This window comes from Notechis scutatus, chromosome 2 (genome assembly GCF_049901735.1).
Source record: "Notechis scutatus isolate UNSWTSFEM ecotype Mainland chromosome 2, rNotScu1.2, whole genome shotgun sequence".
NCBI classification, from domain to species: Eukaryota; Metazoa; Chordata; class Lepidosauria; order Squamata; family Elapidae; genus Notechis; species Notechis scutatus.
In genome coordinates, this window is record NC_142010.1 from 235,127,096 (window position 1) to 235,143,848 (window position 16,753).

The 16,753-nt window shown below is 39.2% G+C and overlaps 1 protein-coding gene across 1 annotated transcript; it reads left to right on the plus strand.

Moving 5' to 3' along the window:
• The first annotated feature begins 5,639 nt into the window (after positions 1-5,639).
• On the plus strand, positions 5,640-11,944 carry F2RL1 (F2R like trypsin receptor 1). Its single transcript, XM_026670602.2, has 2 exons — positions 5,640-5,970; positions 10,274-11,944. Exons 1-2 carry the CDS (start codon positions 5,898-5,900, stop codon positions 11,359-11,361), a joined length of 1,161 nt encoding a protein of 386 aa, XP_026526387.1. The 5' UTR covers positions 5,640-5,897; the 3' UTR covers positions 11,362-11,944.
• Positions 11,945-16,753: the final 4,809 nt, after the last annotated feature.

The following is a 16,753-nucleotide window of genomic DNA, read 5'->3' on the forward strand; positions in this document are numbered from 1 at the left end:
CTTTTCGGCGCGCGGCCCGGTTCCGGCGTCAGCTGGCGCCAGCGCCCGGTTCCGGCGTCAGCTGGCGCCGCCATCTTTTTGACGAAAAATCACTTCCGGTGGCGTCACGGAAGTGATTTTCGTCAAATGCCATGGCGCCAGCGCTCGGTGAGCTTTTCGGTAGAAATGGCTTTCTACCCGAAAAGCTCACGAAGCGCTGGCGCCGCCATCTTTTTGACGAAAAATTGCTTTTTACCAAAAAGATGGCGGCGCCCAGCAACCAGCGGCCCGGTAAGGCTTGTTCGCGACCCAGTGCGGTCCGCGGACGGCGGTTGGGACCCCTGATCTAGTGGTATCAAGTACAGCCCACGATGTTTTGTGCTGTGCTCACCATCCTCTGTAATGTCTTTCTATCCACGGCTATTAAGCCAGCACACTACACCGTAATACAATATGTGAGGACGCTTTCTATTGTGGACCAGTAAAAAGAGGTCATCAGTCGTTGTTCCACTTTATTTGTTTGCAAGACCCTAAGGAAATGGAGTCTCTGTTGGGCCTTTCTGGCCACCTGGGTTGTGTTGATTTTCCAGGTAAGATCTTCACTGAGGTAGACTCCCAGGAATTTAAAGGAGGAAACTCTCTCCATGCAGTCCCCCTTGATGTAAAGTGGAGGGGGTTTCTTCCCTACGTATCAAAACATGCCTTAAATTCATTAATTAAAGTCCTGCTCCAAGAGTGAATGCTAGTGCCGAAGTTTTCTCGATCATAGTGTCCCAAATACAAATTTATTCTCCACAATGAAATTTGACTAACAGCAATCTTAGCTATTGTAAAGTGACTATTACTTGTCCCCTCCAACTGAATTCACTTGCTTGTGTGTATCTCTTTGCCTTCCAACATACTTAAATGCCACTCGACTGCTGTTGTTTTCTGTCAAAGGTGCATCAGATTTCTGTATTCAGAAATATTTTATTTTGCCAAAGAGAAAGGGAAGCCTTTGGTTAAACTAAATTCTTTCCCTCAACACCTTTGTTTAGCAAAGGAAGTGAAGAGATAAGTGAAGATAATGGGGAAAAAGTAGGCTAGCTTAGAAGGATAACTGTGTTATTACATCCCAATCAGAGGATGAATGAGTCAATATTACCTGGATTGAGGGCGGCAGCTTTTACGATTGAGGATAATACATTTTGGGATAAGAAAGGTTGCAATACACAGGTTTTCCCATTTTCATTTCCTGGTTAGGCAGTTCCTTTAAAAATGTTGTGCTTATTTCCAGACTTCTACTGGTATTGTTCATTTTTTTTCAATTCAAAATGGAATTTTATCACTGATTTTCAGCTATCACATGTGACTCTAGGAGATGAAAAAAGGTTGTTCTGGGGCATTGATGTATAGTCTGCCCCAGAAAGAATCTTTTCTCCAGCCACGTGGGATGTAGTAACAATGAAGACACCAAACACAGTATTGTTATAAGCTAACTGGATTCGGAGATGAATAAAATATTTTATAAAACATAAATGTAGTCTTAACCTGATATTGATTTTTGATTGCATCATATATTTGATATACAAGAGGCCAGATATTTTTGTATCAAATTTGCCTTCTTCTGATTAAAGTAAAAATCACAACAAAAATAAGCCATTATTTCCCCACTTAAAATCAATCAACAGCATAAATGACTGGTAGGGATTGGTAAGAGAGAGCAAAGGAGAAAATGTGTCTTGAGCACAAATGTGCAGATTCTGACACTTACTTAACTGCATGTAATGAGCTGCACAATAATAAAGGGCTGAAATTTGTGTTCTTATATTTTGTCTTAATCACCATGATTAAGAAGAGATGCCAATGATCAACAATAAAACAACATGGATAGCAATATTGTTAATTAATAAAAAGAAGTTGGACCGGACAGAATATGTGCCTACTTCTAAAAAAAGCTATCCACTGCCATAGCCGAACCTCTAAGCATAATCTTTGAAAAATCTTTCAGGACCAGCTCCTTGCCTAACCTATGGTCACAAGCCATGGTCATCCCCATCTTCAAAAAGGAAGACCCCAGCCTAGTTGAAAATTAAAGACCAATCTCTTTATGCTGCGTCACCGGTAAAGTCATGGAATCAATTATTAACCAATCCATTATCCTCCTCTTAGAGACAAACAACCCACTCTCTAATAAACAATTTGGTTTCAGAAAAAAACTATCCTGTAATCTGCAACTCTTACACTGCAAAAACATATGGACTACACAACTCGATCAGGGCAAAGCAATAGACGCAATCTACATAGACTTCTGTAAAGCCTTTGATTCAGTGGTACACGACAAAGTACTCCTAAAACTAAAATCTTATGGTATCTCTGGACAACTGCATAACTGGACAGAAGCATTCCTGTCAAACAGACAACAAATGGTCAAAATTGGGAGCATCCTATCAAATTCTGTACCTGTCAACAGTGGTGTCCCTCAAGGCAGTGTTCTAGGACCAACTCTCTTCATACTCTACATAAATGACCTCTGTGATCATATTAAGAGCAACTGTGTTCTCTTCGCTGATGATGTAAAGCTATTCAACACCACTGACAATACTGCTACCCTTCAAAAAGACCTCGACTATGTATCAGAATGGTCAAACAAATGGAAACTTCAAATCTCAACAAATAAATGCTCTGTCTTACATATTGGCAAAAAAAAAAACAACAGAAAATAAAATACAAGCTGAATAGTCAAGACCCTGTTGATGATCCAAACTCTGTCAAGGACCTTCGAATACTCATCTCTAATGATCTAAGTGCTAGAGCCTATTGTAACTACATCGCCAAAAAGGCATTAAGAGTTGTTAACCTAATCCTGCGTAGTTTTTTCTGTGGTAATATCACACTAACTAGAGCATACAAAACATTTGCTAGACCAATACTTGAATTTAGCTCATCAGTCTGGAACCTACATTACGTATCTGATATTAACACAGTTGAAAGTCCAGAAATATTTCACAAGAAGAGTTCTCCACTCCTCTACTCATTGCAGAATACCTTATGCCACCAGACTTGAAATTCTAGACCTAGAAAACCTAGAACTACGCCGCCTTCAGTCCGATCTAAGTATAGTCCATAAAATTATATATTGCAATGTCCTACCTGTCAATGAATACTTCAGCTTCAACCATAACAATACAAGAGCACACAACTGTGGGGAATTGTGTGGGTGAAAATCATGGCTGATAAGATTTTTTTGGGGTGGGGGAGGGCTTCTGGATCTTGATAGGAAGGGCAGGAGAACCAGTATGAATCCTCCTAGCCCTGGAATTCTTCTGTTTCTCTTCGCTGGGGAAGTTGAGTTGTGGGGATAGAAACACAAACTGAAGCATTGCTTTCCCTGCCCGATGACAGGTTGCGGGAGTTGTAGGTGGTACTTACAGAAAGGGGGTGGGGGTGGGTGGGAAGTACTGAGCAGCATTAAAAAAAAGACTACTGAAACAAATCATTGAGGTGAATAAAAGAGGATGTGGGGCGTAGCCGAGCCCAAGGAAATTGTCCTTCTCCCCATAACTGAAAAAAAAAGCCTTTCTCTACAACTTTGCTTACTCCTTGTATTTTATTTCTCCACTTGTGGTCTGATAGCTGGAATACAACTGGTTATCAAATTTAAGTCATGGTAAGAAGGCTGCAGGGTGAGGGAGAAGGTGGGCATTAGATTATTTTGGAGCAAGCTCTTTCAGGTGCTGTGCCACAGTTTACATCATAATAGGAGGAAGTGGAAAAAACACAAGCAAAATGTGTCAGAATTTCCCAGCTGGTTGTATTGAGAGTTTTCCTTCTCATCTCTCTAGGCTTGCTCTGATTACTCTAGGTAGGAATGATTTAGGACCAAGCTACGTTGCTCTTCTCTTAGGATTTGGAATTTTCTGTTCATTAGCCCTGTCCTTCAATCCAAATGGTGGGAGTAAATAGCCAACTGTCCATGTAGTAGGTTTAAAAAAGGACTTTGTAACCTTTGCAGCTATAATTGGGGTATCATTCAGTCATTCGGTTTACCTCCAGAAACTGAGGAACAAAATAAGAAATGGCAGCATAAATTTTAATATAGGAATATGAAATTATATCCGGATTCAGCTGATAAGTTGTCAACGTATGATTCCCAACTCAGAGGTATTACAGACAGACTCTGTCCCCTTTCAACATTGGGACCCTCTGTGCAATGTATTTGCTTCATTAATTATTTTATATACACACATCTCTGTAGATATCTAAAACAACAGATACAAACTCAAACTGAACCGCACCAAACTTGATTCTGATATGCAAACCTGACTCTGGTTTCTTCTCCAAACCCCAAAAACTTTAACCTTAGACTGTCTACTATTAGCCTCACCCCTTTCCTAAGAGGTCTGTAGGGGGCATGCATAAGCGCACCAGCATGCCTACCGTCCCTGTCCTATTGTTTCATTTTTCTTTTATGTATCTATTTCATGTATTCATAACTATGTTTAGACTTATACCTGTTATCTTATAATCGCTTGACAAAATATAAACAAACAAACAAATAAAAGTCTAGAGATGCTGGCATGGTAAAACTGGTGAGGGGATATTTATTTCTATTCTGTGGTCTTGTCTATGATTATCTCATTTTGGTTGGTATCTATAGGAATGTTCATATGGCCATATAAAGATGAATACAGCTTAAATACCTATTTTGCTCAAATCTCAAATATAGTATGAGAATTGCATTTGCATTTTTTACACATTCCAAAACTTGCCATTTTTCACTTTATGTTGTCTTGGCAACTTTAAGACCTGTGGAAACTCCCAGAATTCCCAGCCAGCTGGTTGGGGAAAGCTGGGATTTGAAGTTACCAAAGTTGAACACCTCTGAGATAAATGCTTTCTGTTCATGAACTTGCTTTTTATCATTGTAATGGACAGACTATCATTACTTTTGGGTTTAAAATTTATGGGTTTTCTTCTATGCAAATTAGAATATTCTTGCTTCATTTTGCTCTTGAGGGCTTTTTAATATTAGAGAAAAATTATAGAGACAGAAGGAAGACAAGGAGGCTCAGTACAGAACAATAATAATTTATCTACAGCACCCTGTTTTAACTTGGCAATTTAAGAATACAATTCCCAGAATATTCCAGTCAACATATTGGCTGGGAAACTCTGGGACTGAAAATCCACACATCTTTAAATTGTTGGGATTGACAAACAGACCAATCGTACTGCAAATATTATCAGGGATAAAAATTGCGCATTAGACTGAAATACATTTGAAGACAGCCGATTATCGACAACAGAAAAAATGAGTTTCTTAGAGTTTGCAGCAGACACCATGCTGATTAAGCCCTTCTCTTTGAGCGCCATCGCGGCTCCTCCCTTTCCGAAATCTCCAGGCAGCGAAGGAAAACGGCGTGGTCCCATTTAGCGTTGGTCATACCGCTCCGTGTTGAGAGACACGTGTTCTCCTCGTTGTTGTTTCGGGTCGTTTGGGTGTTTGGTCTTAATAAAAGTATTCCATTTAAAAAAAAACACGCACAGAGCTTTTCCTTTTTAAATTCAGGGCTCGTCCCCTACTGAAAGGGAAGAGGTTACAGGCAGGTTAGAGACACAGGTCTCTCCTGCCAACTGGCGCCCGTCACTCTCGGTGTTCCCGGCTTCCCCCTGGGCTCTCCTGCGCGGCATTCTCGGCGCTGGCGGCGAAGGAGAGGATTGCCAACCCGACGCCGGGCGAAACTCCTGCTTTCCCCGCCCCTCGCAGGCTCAAAGGGCACCGGCGCGAAAGGGGCGAGGCTCCACCTCCGCCGCCTTCTCCTTTTTCAGACTGCGGTGAAACTCCGGTGAAACTCCCGGGCGCTGACAAGGGAGAAGGTGGAAGTTCTCCTGGGTCGCTGCCGCTGCCAGATCCAGTAGGGAGCCCTGCCGCGGATATGGGGCGCCTCTGCCAGGCTTGGCTGGGGGTCCTGCTCTTGGGAGGAACTCTGGCCGTCGCCTCTGCTACAGGTGAGAAGCGAGAGGTGCTCTCGGAAAACTTTTCGCCCTCTCGCGTCTTCTTTTCCATCGGAGCCGGGGATCCCCGCCTTTCGGGACCGGTGGGGAGACGGGCTGTTCTGGGGGACATGCTATGCATGTGTCCCCCAAGGAGCTACCGGACGAGGGGTGTTGGGGGGGTGGTCCTTGGCCTCTCAACAAAATGGCTGCCGTGGCGATAGGACCAAGGATAAAAACCTGTTTTATCAGAATGGCTACCTGCTCTTTCCCTTCTGCCCCTACTCCGCATCCGCACGACTCTTTTGCTGATCCTGACCCTTTGGGGATCATCAGGACGACAGCTTAGCGAAGATTCCACCCCCCTTGATTTTCTTTTGTGAGAAAGCTTAGGGGTCTTTCTTGGGGAAAATAAGAGGCTGGATCTGGTGGTGGTCTGCAGCTTCGTTCCCCGTTTCCTTTTTCAAAAAGGAAAAATGTCAGATAGGACAGGAAACCTCCTATCTGGCACAGAGGGAGATTTTTTAGGTGTGCGGCTGTCCTCTGGGCACCCCATTGGGAATTTACCTTGACAGTCTAGCCTAGGTTATAGAAAATGTTCTTGTGTAATCAAAACAGGAGTAACTTCATTGGGACTTAACTCCCCAGTGAATGTGTGCATTGAGTTGCTGTAGTGATGTTATCTATTCACTGAACCTTCTTTGTTATTATGTTTGATAAATTGAAGCTCAACCTGGTGACACAGCGTAGTAGTTCCTAACAGAAACAGGTTCTTCAGAGGAGAAGCAAAAGTTTGTTTTTTAACTTCTTTGAAGCTAAGATCTCTAGTTACAAAGACGAAGTTCAGGAAACTATTTTCTGCCTTGACTGCTTGAGAAGTCTCAGCTTAGCGCTTGAAAAGCTGACTTGTAGCAAACTAATTAATACCTCTTGTACTTTGATTGTTAGTGAAAAAAATCTAAAGAGTTTATTTCAAAAACCCACTACTTTTTTTTCTTACAAGTTAAGGTTGAACTTTGTTGTTTTCTTGTTGCCTATATATGGAACTAAGGGCAGAAGTACCTGTTTTCCAGTAATTGGTTGATGTGAATACATCTTCAGAATAGCATAAAAACTCATTCTTTTAAAGCTGTCTTAAAATGATAACATTAGATTGGAAATATAAAAATTAGCCTTTCATAAAGGAGCATCACAGTATTCTTCCTTGAATGAGCTTATTACACACACACACAGAGAGAGAGAGAGAGAGAGAGAGAGTACTCTGTTCACTTTAATTCATTTTGATTGCTTAGAAATTTTAACCTGGATTATAAAGAGAATGTTAGATTCTAAGAAAAGTGATAGATGAACTTACTGTATGTACAATCCAGTAATATGAATGACTGCATCAACATGAACAAGTGGTATATGATGCTAAAGCAAGAAGTCCTTCCTATCTTGGTTTATGATATAATTTTGCAGTTTGATGAGTTGGGCAGTGGTGCATTCTTTTGGAGTTGGAAGAAAAAGGAGAATGTATCTGCAGTTAAACTGACCTCCATATTTTGTGGGAGTTGACAGAGCAAATTCATATGTAATAACAATTAATGCAGTGTTTACAGTTTAATACTTAGTATTACCTTCATTAACTTGCATTTATATGAAATGCTGAGAAAGGATGAAGAGTTGGGATATTAAGGTATTATTCTATAGAGCCAAATAACTTGGAATGTATGTGGTGACCCTAAATTACTCAACATGAGAAGAACCTAAAATGCCCTTTACTTAGATGAACAAGCGGTGGCTTTGTCTAATAAGGATTCCCTCTCTGCTTGGGACAGAGTACATACTTTCTATATAAGGGAAGTGGTTCCTGTTTTTCCACCCAAGATACTTTCAAGGGTGTACTGTACAGAAGCATGATCTTTTCCAGTGAACACTGAACTGAGTTTACATAAATTAATGGATGAACATTATCCAGTTAATAATAATGTCCTCCCACACAGCACCATGAATAGAATATAAAATGCACAGTCAGATAAGTTAGTCCTGAGTATGCTAGAATAAAACAAGCTGGTGATATTGAGTTCTTGGGAACTGGCAGACAAGAATATTGTGCCTGTTTCTCAATTTCTTGCACAAGGATAGGTGAAGTTACATGTTGTGAATCAATACATGATTCTCAATGTAATGTTGATGCTACAATACCAGTTGACAGATTTATTGTGTTTTATTAATCTAAGTGAAATGTTAATATATATTGCTAGTCCATGTATAATATGACATATGTTAAATAAATAAACCAATTGAAGAGAAGTGGGATGGGGCATTTCTAAGAAAAGAAAAATATTATTTCCCTTTACTTACTTTCTAGACCCTTAAGATAAAAATAAACTTAACAGGGTTGGAAGTAAAACCAGTTGTAAATTATTAATATGCTTATGTTATTTAGTGAGCAAAAATGAGTGTTTAGAGGGTGAGTTATATATATATATATACCCACGTGAGTTTCTTGAGGAACTTATTTGGGGGAAAAAATGAAAAATTAAAAAGATGGGGGGCTGCATATATTTTGGCTAGCTGGCCAGCTCACACTAGCTGGACAAAGTGGGAATTTGGTATATGCATTTGTTCTAAAAATGTGTAGCTCTGTCCATAATAGCCTACAAATTCAAACTGATCCGTCTGAAGTGAGACTGCAATTTAGACTGCAGGAATTGCATCTCTTTCCCTTTATAGAAAGCAAGGATGTTGGGGTCAATCCTAGACAAGAACTTTTCTCATTCATATACAACATCTACCTTATTTTGTTGTCCCCCAGATGTTTTGATTAAAGCCAATTGAAAATTTCCTTGCTTGCATTAAATCCTCTACAGTGGCAACAAATGTTATTTCTTAAAATAGGAAATTGCCTTTCCAAATTTGCTATTCAGGCCAGACTAGATATGATTTAATCTATAAAATTGGAATTAGATGCTAACATTAAAAAGCAAGAAAAGTTGCAGAGCTGATCATTCCTTTCTGTCTCTCCCCTTTTGGCTCCATCCAGAATGCTGAAATGTAATTTGCAGCAGGTTATATATGTTCCTGGAGCAGGCAGGGGCAATGTTTGGAAGTTAGAGTACAGGGAAAAATAGGTATGTTAAGGTATACATTTAAGGCCCCTCTTTCATTCCTTAAACTTCCCAATCCTTCCTATTCTAGATTCATCTTTCTCCTTTTTTAGAGTTTTACAGCACCTATTTTGCCTCGTAAAATCTGTCCAAAGGTGTGACTTTTATGACCTCGATTAGCTACATCCCTACACCTGAAGAGGACTGTGTCTCCCCTCTCCCAACTTTAAGAAAAACACTTTAAAACGTGACAAGAATATTTTGCTATTACCAGTAATTGTCAACTTACAACCACAATTGGGACTGGAATTTGGGTTGCTGAGCGAAGTGCTTGTTAAGCAAAACGCATGACTGCTTCTCTCAGTGACCACAACCCTGGCATTCAAGGGTTGTAATTGCTGAGCAGTCTTATGGGATCAGATGGAGTCCCAGTTAAGGACCATGAGGCCTCAGAGGGTGGGGTAAGAACTGGGAGGCTCCACTCAGGAATTGAAAATCCTCCTTCCTCAAATCCAAGCAGGATTTTCAGACCCCCGAGGGAAGAGACACTTATGCACAGCCTGTGTCAGGTCTTACCTTGCCTCTCTGCTTGGATTTCGAGTCCCTCCCATCCGTGGAAACTGGCTGAAAGAGCTGTGCATGAAAGGGAGTTGAAGTCCTTTGGCTGGGTTCAGGAATAAAGCTGAAATCTTCATCAGCTCCCATTCTGCACCCCGCTAAAGGACTTCAAGTCTCCTTTGGAAGCGAATTCCTTTAGTGGAGTGCAGGAACAAAGCTTCAGGATTTGAGTCCATTTTGTACCTTTCTGAAGAAGTTCAGCTCCCCTCAGTGGACAACTCTTTCAGCCAGTCCACAAAGATGAAAGGGAATCTTTTCAGTAGCCAGCAGCAGTTTGCAACCTTCCCTGCCATCTTCCCCACTGACTTCTTGGGGAAGGTGGCAGAAAAGAATCTAAATGTAGGGTGATTGGTCATAAGTATGATGTTTCTGATGCTGTCATAATTCCAGACTGTTGTTGAGGACTACCTGCAGAGTTTTTCTCCTTAGTCTTCCTCCTGGAGTCAAGTTAGCCTTTGTAGTCTCCTCAATTCAACAGCATTTTTACCCAAAGCATATGAATTATGGTACCAATTATGTATTTATAACTTGTTACTTCATTATATAGGCTGTATGGGGGATTGTTAATGGCCAAGTAGCTTAACATGTTTGCTTTATTTCTTTTTTAGTGAGAAACAAAACTGGTGTTTCAGTAGGAGGAAGAAGCTTAGTTGGTCTTAAAACCAATTCAACAAATAAAGACACATACAATATAGATGACTCTGCAACCAAAATCCTCACAGGAAAACTGACTACAATTTTCCTCCCAATGGTCTACATTATAGTCTTCATCATTGGCTTGCCAAGCAATGCCTTGGCTCTGTGGGTTTTCTTCTTCAGAACAAAGAAGAAGCATCCTGCGGTGATCTATATGGCTAATTTGGCTCTGGCAGATCTCCTTTTCGTAATCTGGTTCCCTCTGAAAATTGCGTACCATATTAATGGCAACAACTGGATCTATGGGGAAGTCCTGTGCAAAATACTTGTTGGGTTCTTTTATGGAAACATGTACTGCTCCATTCTTTTTATGACATGCCTCAGCGTGCAAAGGTATTGGGTAATTGCAAACCCCATACTGCACTCAAGAAAGAAGTCAGAAATTGCTATAAAAGTTTCAGCTGCAATATGGATCCTGCTGCTGCTTGGCACAATGCCTCTATATCTTATTAATCAAACTGTTTATATTGCTAACCTTAACATCACTACATGTCACGATGTCTTACCGCAGTCTGTGTTGGCCCATGACATGTTTAACTACTTCCTTTCCCTGGCTATTGGAGTCTTCTTATTCCCAGCTCTTCTCACAACTGGGGCTTACATTCTCATGATAAAGACTCTTAATGCTTCCATTACAGATGTAACGATTGGGAAGAAAAGAAGAAGAGCCATCAAGCTCATCATTACTGTACTTTCTACATACTTGATCTGTTTCTTGCCGAGCAATATTCTGCTGGTGGTGCATTATGCCCAGATCAAAAACAGTAACATATATGCATTTTATATTACAGCCCTTTGCCTTTCTACTCTAAACAGCTGCATCGATCCATTTATCTACTACTTCATTTCAAAAGACTTCAGGGATAATCTAAAAAATGCTCTCCTATGTCGAAGTGTGCGCACCACCAAGAGGATGCAAATCTCTCTCTCTTCAAACAGATACCCAAGAAAATCCCCCTCTTATTCCTCTAGCTCAAACACAACTAAGTCAACTTATTAAATTTGTGTGTACGACACGCAGGTATGTCTGGGTTTCCATGGACAGAACATGAAACCAAACTCTAGTGACATTTAAACAAAGACCTCCTTTCCATACAAAATTATATGAACAAGCATGTTCTTTACAAAGGGAAAAATCAAAGTGGCACCCCTCATATGGACAATATTTGAGTTTGGATTTGTTTTTACAAATGATTAGCAGGTGTGCAAATAAGTTTTTCCATGTTGATGTTAATCAAACAAGCATCTTGCACTCAGGCGCAGGTGATGATCCTAACTAACATGAACTAGTTTGAGATTTTAGACAACTTCTGTTCTATAAGAACAGGGGGAACTGTAGAAGAACATACATGAGTAATTGTATGTATTTGCCAAACCTGTCTTTTCCTAATCCAGGATCTGTGAAAGCCCTGGAACACTGTATTATTGATATCCCAGTGACTGATCTTTGCACTAATATACTTAATACTTTTATTTTAACTATGCTGTGAATATGCAATGTTTCCAATAATATAGCATGTAAATTGTAGGTTTACTGCAATATTTTAAATGTTTTTAATTAAATAAAGGAACACTTTTATATACTTATTTGAGTTTGTTTGGATTGATAAGAAATGTGTGAAATTTGCTTTCACTTTAACCAAACTTCTTTCTTCATGTGAAAGTTCCATTTTCTTCTCACTGGCTCCAAATGAAATAAAGCTTTAAGAACCACATTTCCAAAGCAGTACATGGATCAATAGAAGAATTGGTTGGTTTCATTTTCTCCGCTGTAAGATCCCCACCAGGGCCGTAAGTGTGTCTAGCCAGGCTTCCTGCCCACCTAATTGTATTTTATTAAATTTAATTCCTGTTGGGGGAAAAAATAGAAGCTGGCTCACTTCAAAGCACCAGCATTTAGCACCATCTTATCTGTTTTCTTATAATATTCCTATCAGCTTTCTGAGGAAACAGTGGTTGAGTGACGTACTGCTTTTTAGAAATGTAGTCACCTGTCTACGCACATGCAAATCCACAATGGAAAACCAGTGAGAAGCAGCAGCTGGCTGGGAGAAACATCTTTCCAAAACCGATTTCCGTGAACTTAAGGCGTGCCCTCCTAGAGGAGATATTTTATAGGAGCATCACTAACACACTCGCAACATTTTAAATGTTTTCATTAAGACCCCAATGGTTGCCTATATTCTGCCCCTGGCCCCCACCTGTCTTGTTTTATAGCCCCTTTTGTAGTAAAAGTGATCTGTCATTTATTGTAATTGCTCATACCAGCATTTTAACTTAGATTGCAGCTTGCTTGAAATCTTTATCTCTTTTGCTAATTAAAAAGTAAACACTTTTTTCATCTCTGACAATGTAGACTGCTCCTGAACTGGGCATGTCAGGATGCAGGTATCAAAACAGTGATAAATGGTTTTTCTCAGTAATTCTGTTGTGGGTTAAGGAAATATTTTAAAGATCAAATCCACGTCTCTATTTTATCTGGTCTTACAAATATGTTTGAAAATAGCATTAGTAAACTAATGTAGGCAAGTCAATGTTTGTAAAACTTTTAAAAATCTTAGTAGAAGCACCAGCTTGAACTTCTCATGACTCAAGAAACCCCCTTTTAAGTTGACTATTAAGTACTTAAGAACTTCCTTTTTTTACTAAATTGTGTGTCCTAATTTTTTTCCTCCAAAGAAGAGTGCTTTCAGCAAAGCAAAGTAGAGCATAATTAAGAATTCTAAGTTTGTTTTTAAAAAAATGAAGGATGGTTATAAAAATGCAAAACATTTTGAGTGTTTCTGAGCTCAAAACAAAACGTCTTAGGGATTTCCTTCATAGTGTTTTCCCCCAGCAAGGTTTACTTTTTTTAAAAAAGTAACCAATTGTTGATCCAATGAATCAAGAATTGGACTGAGAAAGAATGAGTAACCCAAAATCACCCACCAGCAGCACTAGAACTCCCAATCTCCTGGTTTCTAGCCTAGTGCCTTAACCATTAAAACAAACTGGCTCTCAGTAGTTAAAACAATACCAAAGGTAATAAAACTATAAATTCTTAACTATATTAACTCACATTCAGAGGCAACATCACATAAGCAATGAGAGGTCACAGAGCCTTGGGAATGGTTATCGTATCTTTGGTGGACTAGCACAAAGTACTTCATTTTAAAACATGAGTTATTTTTTGGTCTTCAGATATTTCTCTTCCCACTTGCAAAACAAAGTCTTGGAAGTTATGCATTCAGTGTAGCTAGGCTGCTATAGTCTACAATCCCTAAATTTTCTTCAGAAGATTTTTTAAAATGTAATTTCCAAACAGTGTGCCTTAAAACCTAAAGTTTTCAATAACTAAAAAAACTTTCTTTCAAAAAGTAATCATTTTCTGCTTTGTTGGCTGCGGCTTTTCTCTTTTTAAGTATCTGCTAAGTTTTCTATGACAGGCCTCCTGTACCTTGTCAAGATACTGAGACTATTTAACAGGAGCCAGTTGGCTGCATTTTTCTGTGATTCACTACTCCAGGAAACTGCCTTTCAAATGAGTCATGCTCAAAAATATGAGTCATGTTCAGAAATGTAGGAAGGAGTGCGTTTGGTGAATTATCCCCCCCTCCATTTTACATTCTAAAAGAAAAGTACCTAAATTCCTGGATATAATCTGTTTTAGAAATGTAGAAACATTTTACATATAAAAATGTGTGCAAAACAACTGCTACTGTTGGTATTCACCAGATGGCTTAGATTTCAACTGCCATTAACTTCCCAAAGGTCAAGTAATTTGGGAAATTATAAATCTTAAAGTCCAAAGAGAGATGGATAAGATTAGTTTCAAAACTCAGGGTTGAACATATTAAAAATATGAGGTCAAACAAAGACTTGGTGACATTGTTCAGTCATCATGCTGAAACATGATTTACTAAATAAGCTACCATTTGCTGGGTTTGCAGAGTATGCTAAACCAGAAACCATGGTTTATAAACAAGCTCCTGTATTAATATTATTGGACAAACCATGCCAATTCTTAAAATATTATTATGAAAATGCCCCAAATTTCACAACTCAGCAAAGTTTTAGAATCTGAGCTTCTGTAGATTGTCGGAGCTCAGTTGTTTCATTTTAAAATTAAAATCGTTGCAAAATGTATTGCAATTTGAGGGACTGAGCAATTTATCTGGTATTTCTTAAAGACCCTGGTCAAAATTCCCACTGATAATATCCCCATGCATATCTATGCTTACTCATTCCTGGATACTTAGTCTCCTGTCCTCCAGTCTCAGATCCCCTTCTTCCTTTCATTTGTTCTCACCTTTGCTTTCTCATCTTCTGATAACATTGGAACGAGACAGGCATGCTACAAAGTAAAGTCATCCCAACAAGGAAGGAAACCTGTTCCCAACTCACTGTAAACTGGCCTTGTTTTCCTTTGCTTTGTCCCAATACTGAGTGACTGAATCATGAATCAGAAAGCACAGAGCATGGTAATCTCTTCATTAAAAAAGACCAGAAGAATAGAATAGAATTATTTATTGGCCAAGTATGATTGGACATACAAGGAATTTGTCTTGGTACAAATGCTCTCAGTATACATAAAAGAAAAGATACATTCGTCAAGAGTCAAGAATCATCAGGTACAACACTTAATAATAGTTATAGGATACAATAAGCAATCAAATCATACTAGGAAACAGTCAATATAAATCGTAAGGATACAAGCAACAAAGCTACAGTCATACAGTCACAAGTGGGAGGGGATGGGTGATAAGGAGTGATGAGAAGGTTAATAGTAATAGTAGTGCAGACTTTGTAAATAGTTGGACTATGCGCCAGTATATCTGTTATCTTCTCTACAGAGGTACAGAAAGTTGTGTGTGTAGGGAACTTAATGCAGAGCAACTGGAAGTGTTTTTTTACTGTTTGTAATATGCTACCATTGATTTGCAGCTTGCACTTTCCTATTGATGGGGACATTCCATAGTAATTGCAGAGAAATCTTTCCATAAGAGTCTGGTCTGGTCTCTATTGATTAAAAACAAGACTTATGTGCCATGGAACTTGGGAGGAGCGATCTCCAAGTTAGATCCACTGGATCTGCACCTGGTAAGTCCAATTCTAAGATGTTTTAAATAATAACTACAAAGGTAAAGGTAAAAGTTTTCCCATTCCAGTCATGTCTGATTCTAGGGGGCAGTGCTCATCTCTGTTTTTAAGACGAGGAAGCCAGCATTGTCCAAAGACACTTCAATGGTCATGTAGCCACCAAGGCACACAGAACGCTGTTGCGTTCCCACCAAAGTGGCACCTATTTATCTACTTGCATTTACATGCTATTGAACTGCTAGGTGGGCAGGATCTGGGGCAAGTAATGGGACCTCAGCCCATCACGCAATGCTCGGGTCTTGAACCTTTCCAGCTGACAAGCTCAGCTGACAAGCTCAGCATCTTTAATCACTGAGCCCTTGTGCAGCCTTTTCAGGAACCATAACCTGAAAAAAATAGTTCTTTACTTAAGTTGAATAAAAGTCAATACTACAAAGCAGTTTTTCACTAAAGGCCTTCTACAAGCTGAGAAGAAGTTTGGATTTCCTCCAAGAATATTCAGAAACAAAGCAAAATTGCTGAAATGGAATAAGATAATCTCACCAGACATGTTCATAAGCCTATGTTTGTGGCAACAATAAGAGGTTAGAGTATCTGATGCCAGTGTGTTGCTATGTTTTAATTGAGTTTCTGTTAAAAGCAACTCACCTCTTTGACACTGAGTCAGGTTTTGGCTGTTTGTTTTACTCACCAAATTTCAGTGTCTTTGATTAATGACACCTACAAGAAGGCTGTTGTGTATCGTAACCCCTTCTTGCTCCTCAAGCAGCTGTAATAGATATTAAGTAAGAAAAGCTAGCATTTGGGATGAACCAAAACTTAGAGTAAGCACATATTCTTTGAGAAGTAATAACAAAGATCTTAGCAAGTAATCAAGTTCATTAGAATTTTTCATCAGGCTGGAGACATAGTGATTAAAATGCTTTTAAGAGTAATAGGGAATGTAGTTGAGTGCACTCATATAATCAAAGAGATACATATTGCATAATAAAGTAGATGCAATAAATGAATATTGCTAGGAATTATGACATAGTTTGCTGTTCAGTAGCATTTTAAAATGGAATGGATGATTTGGTGTGCAAACTTAATTAGGCTTTTAGGCTGTGTTTCCATCACATTTTGCAAAAAGGGCAATCAGAAAAAAACCCACAATTGTCCAATTTGATTTCTAGCTCTAATCAGAACAAATAGGTCACTCGCAATGCAGAGAGCAGATGCAAGGAAAACAAAGGAATCCTTTACATTCACAAATATGGTGATTAATTTTAGATGATGACACAACCTTCTTATCTTGGAACTCTAAGATGTATTAA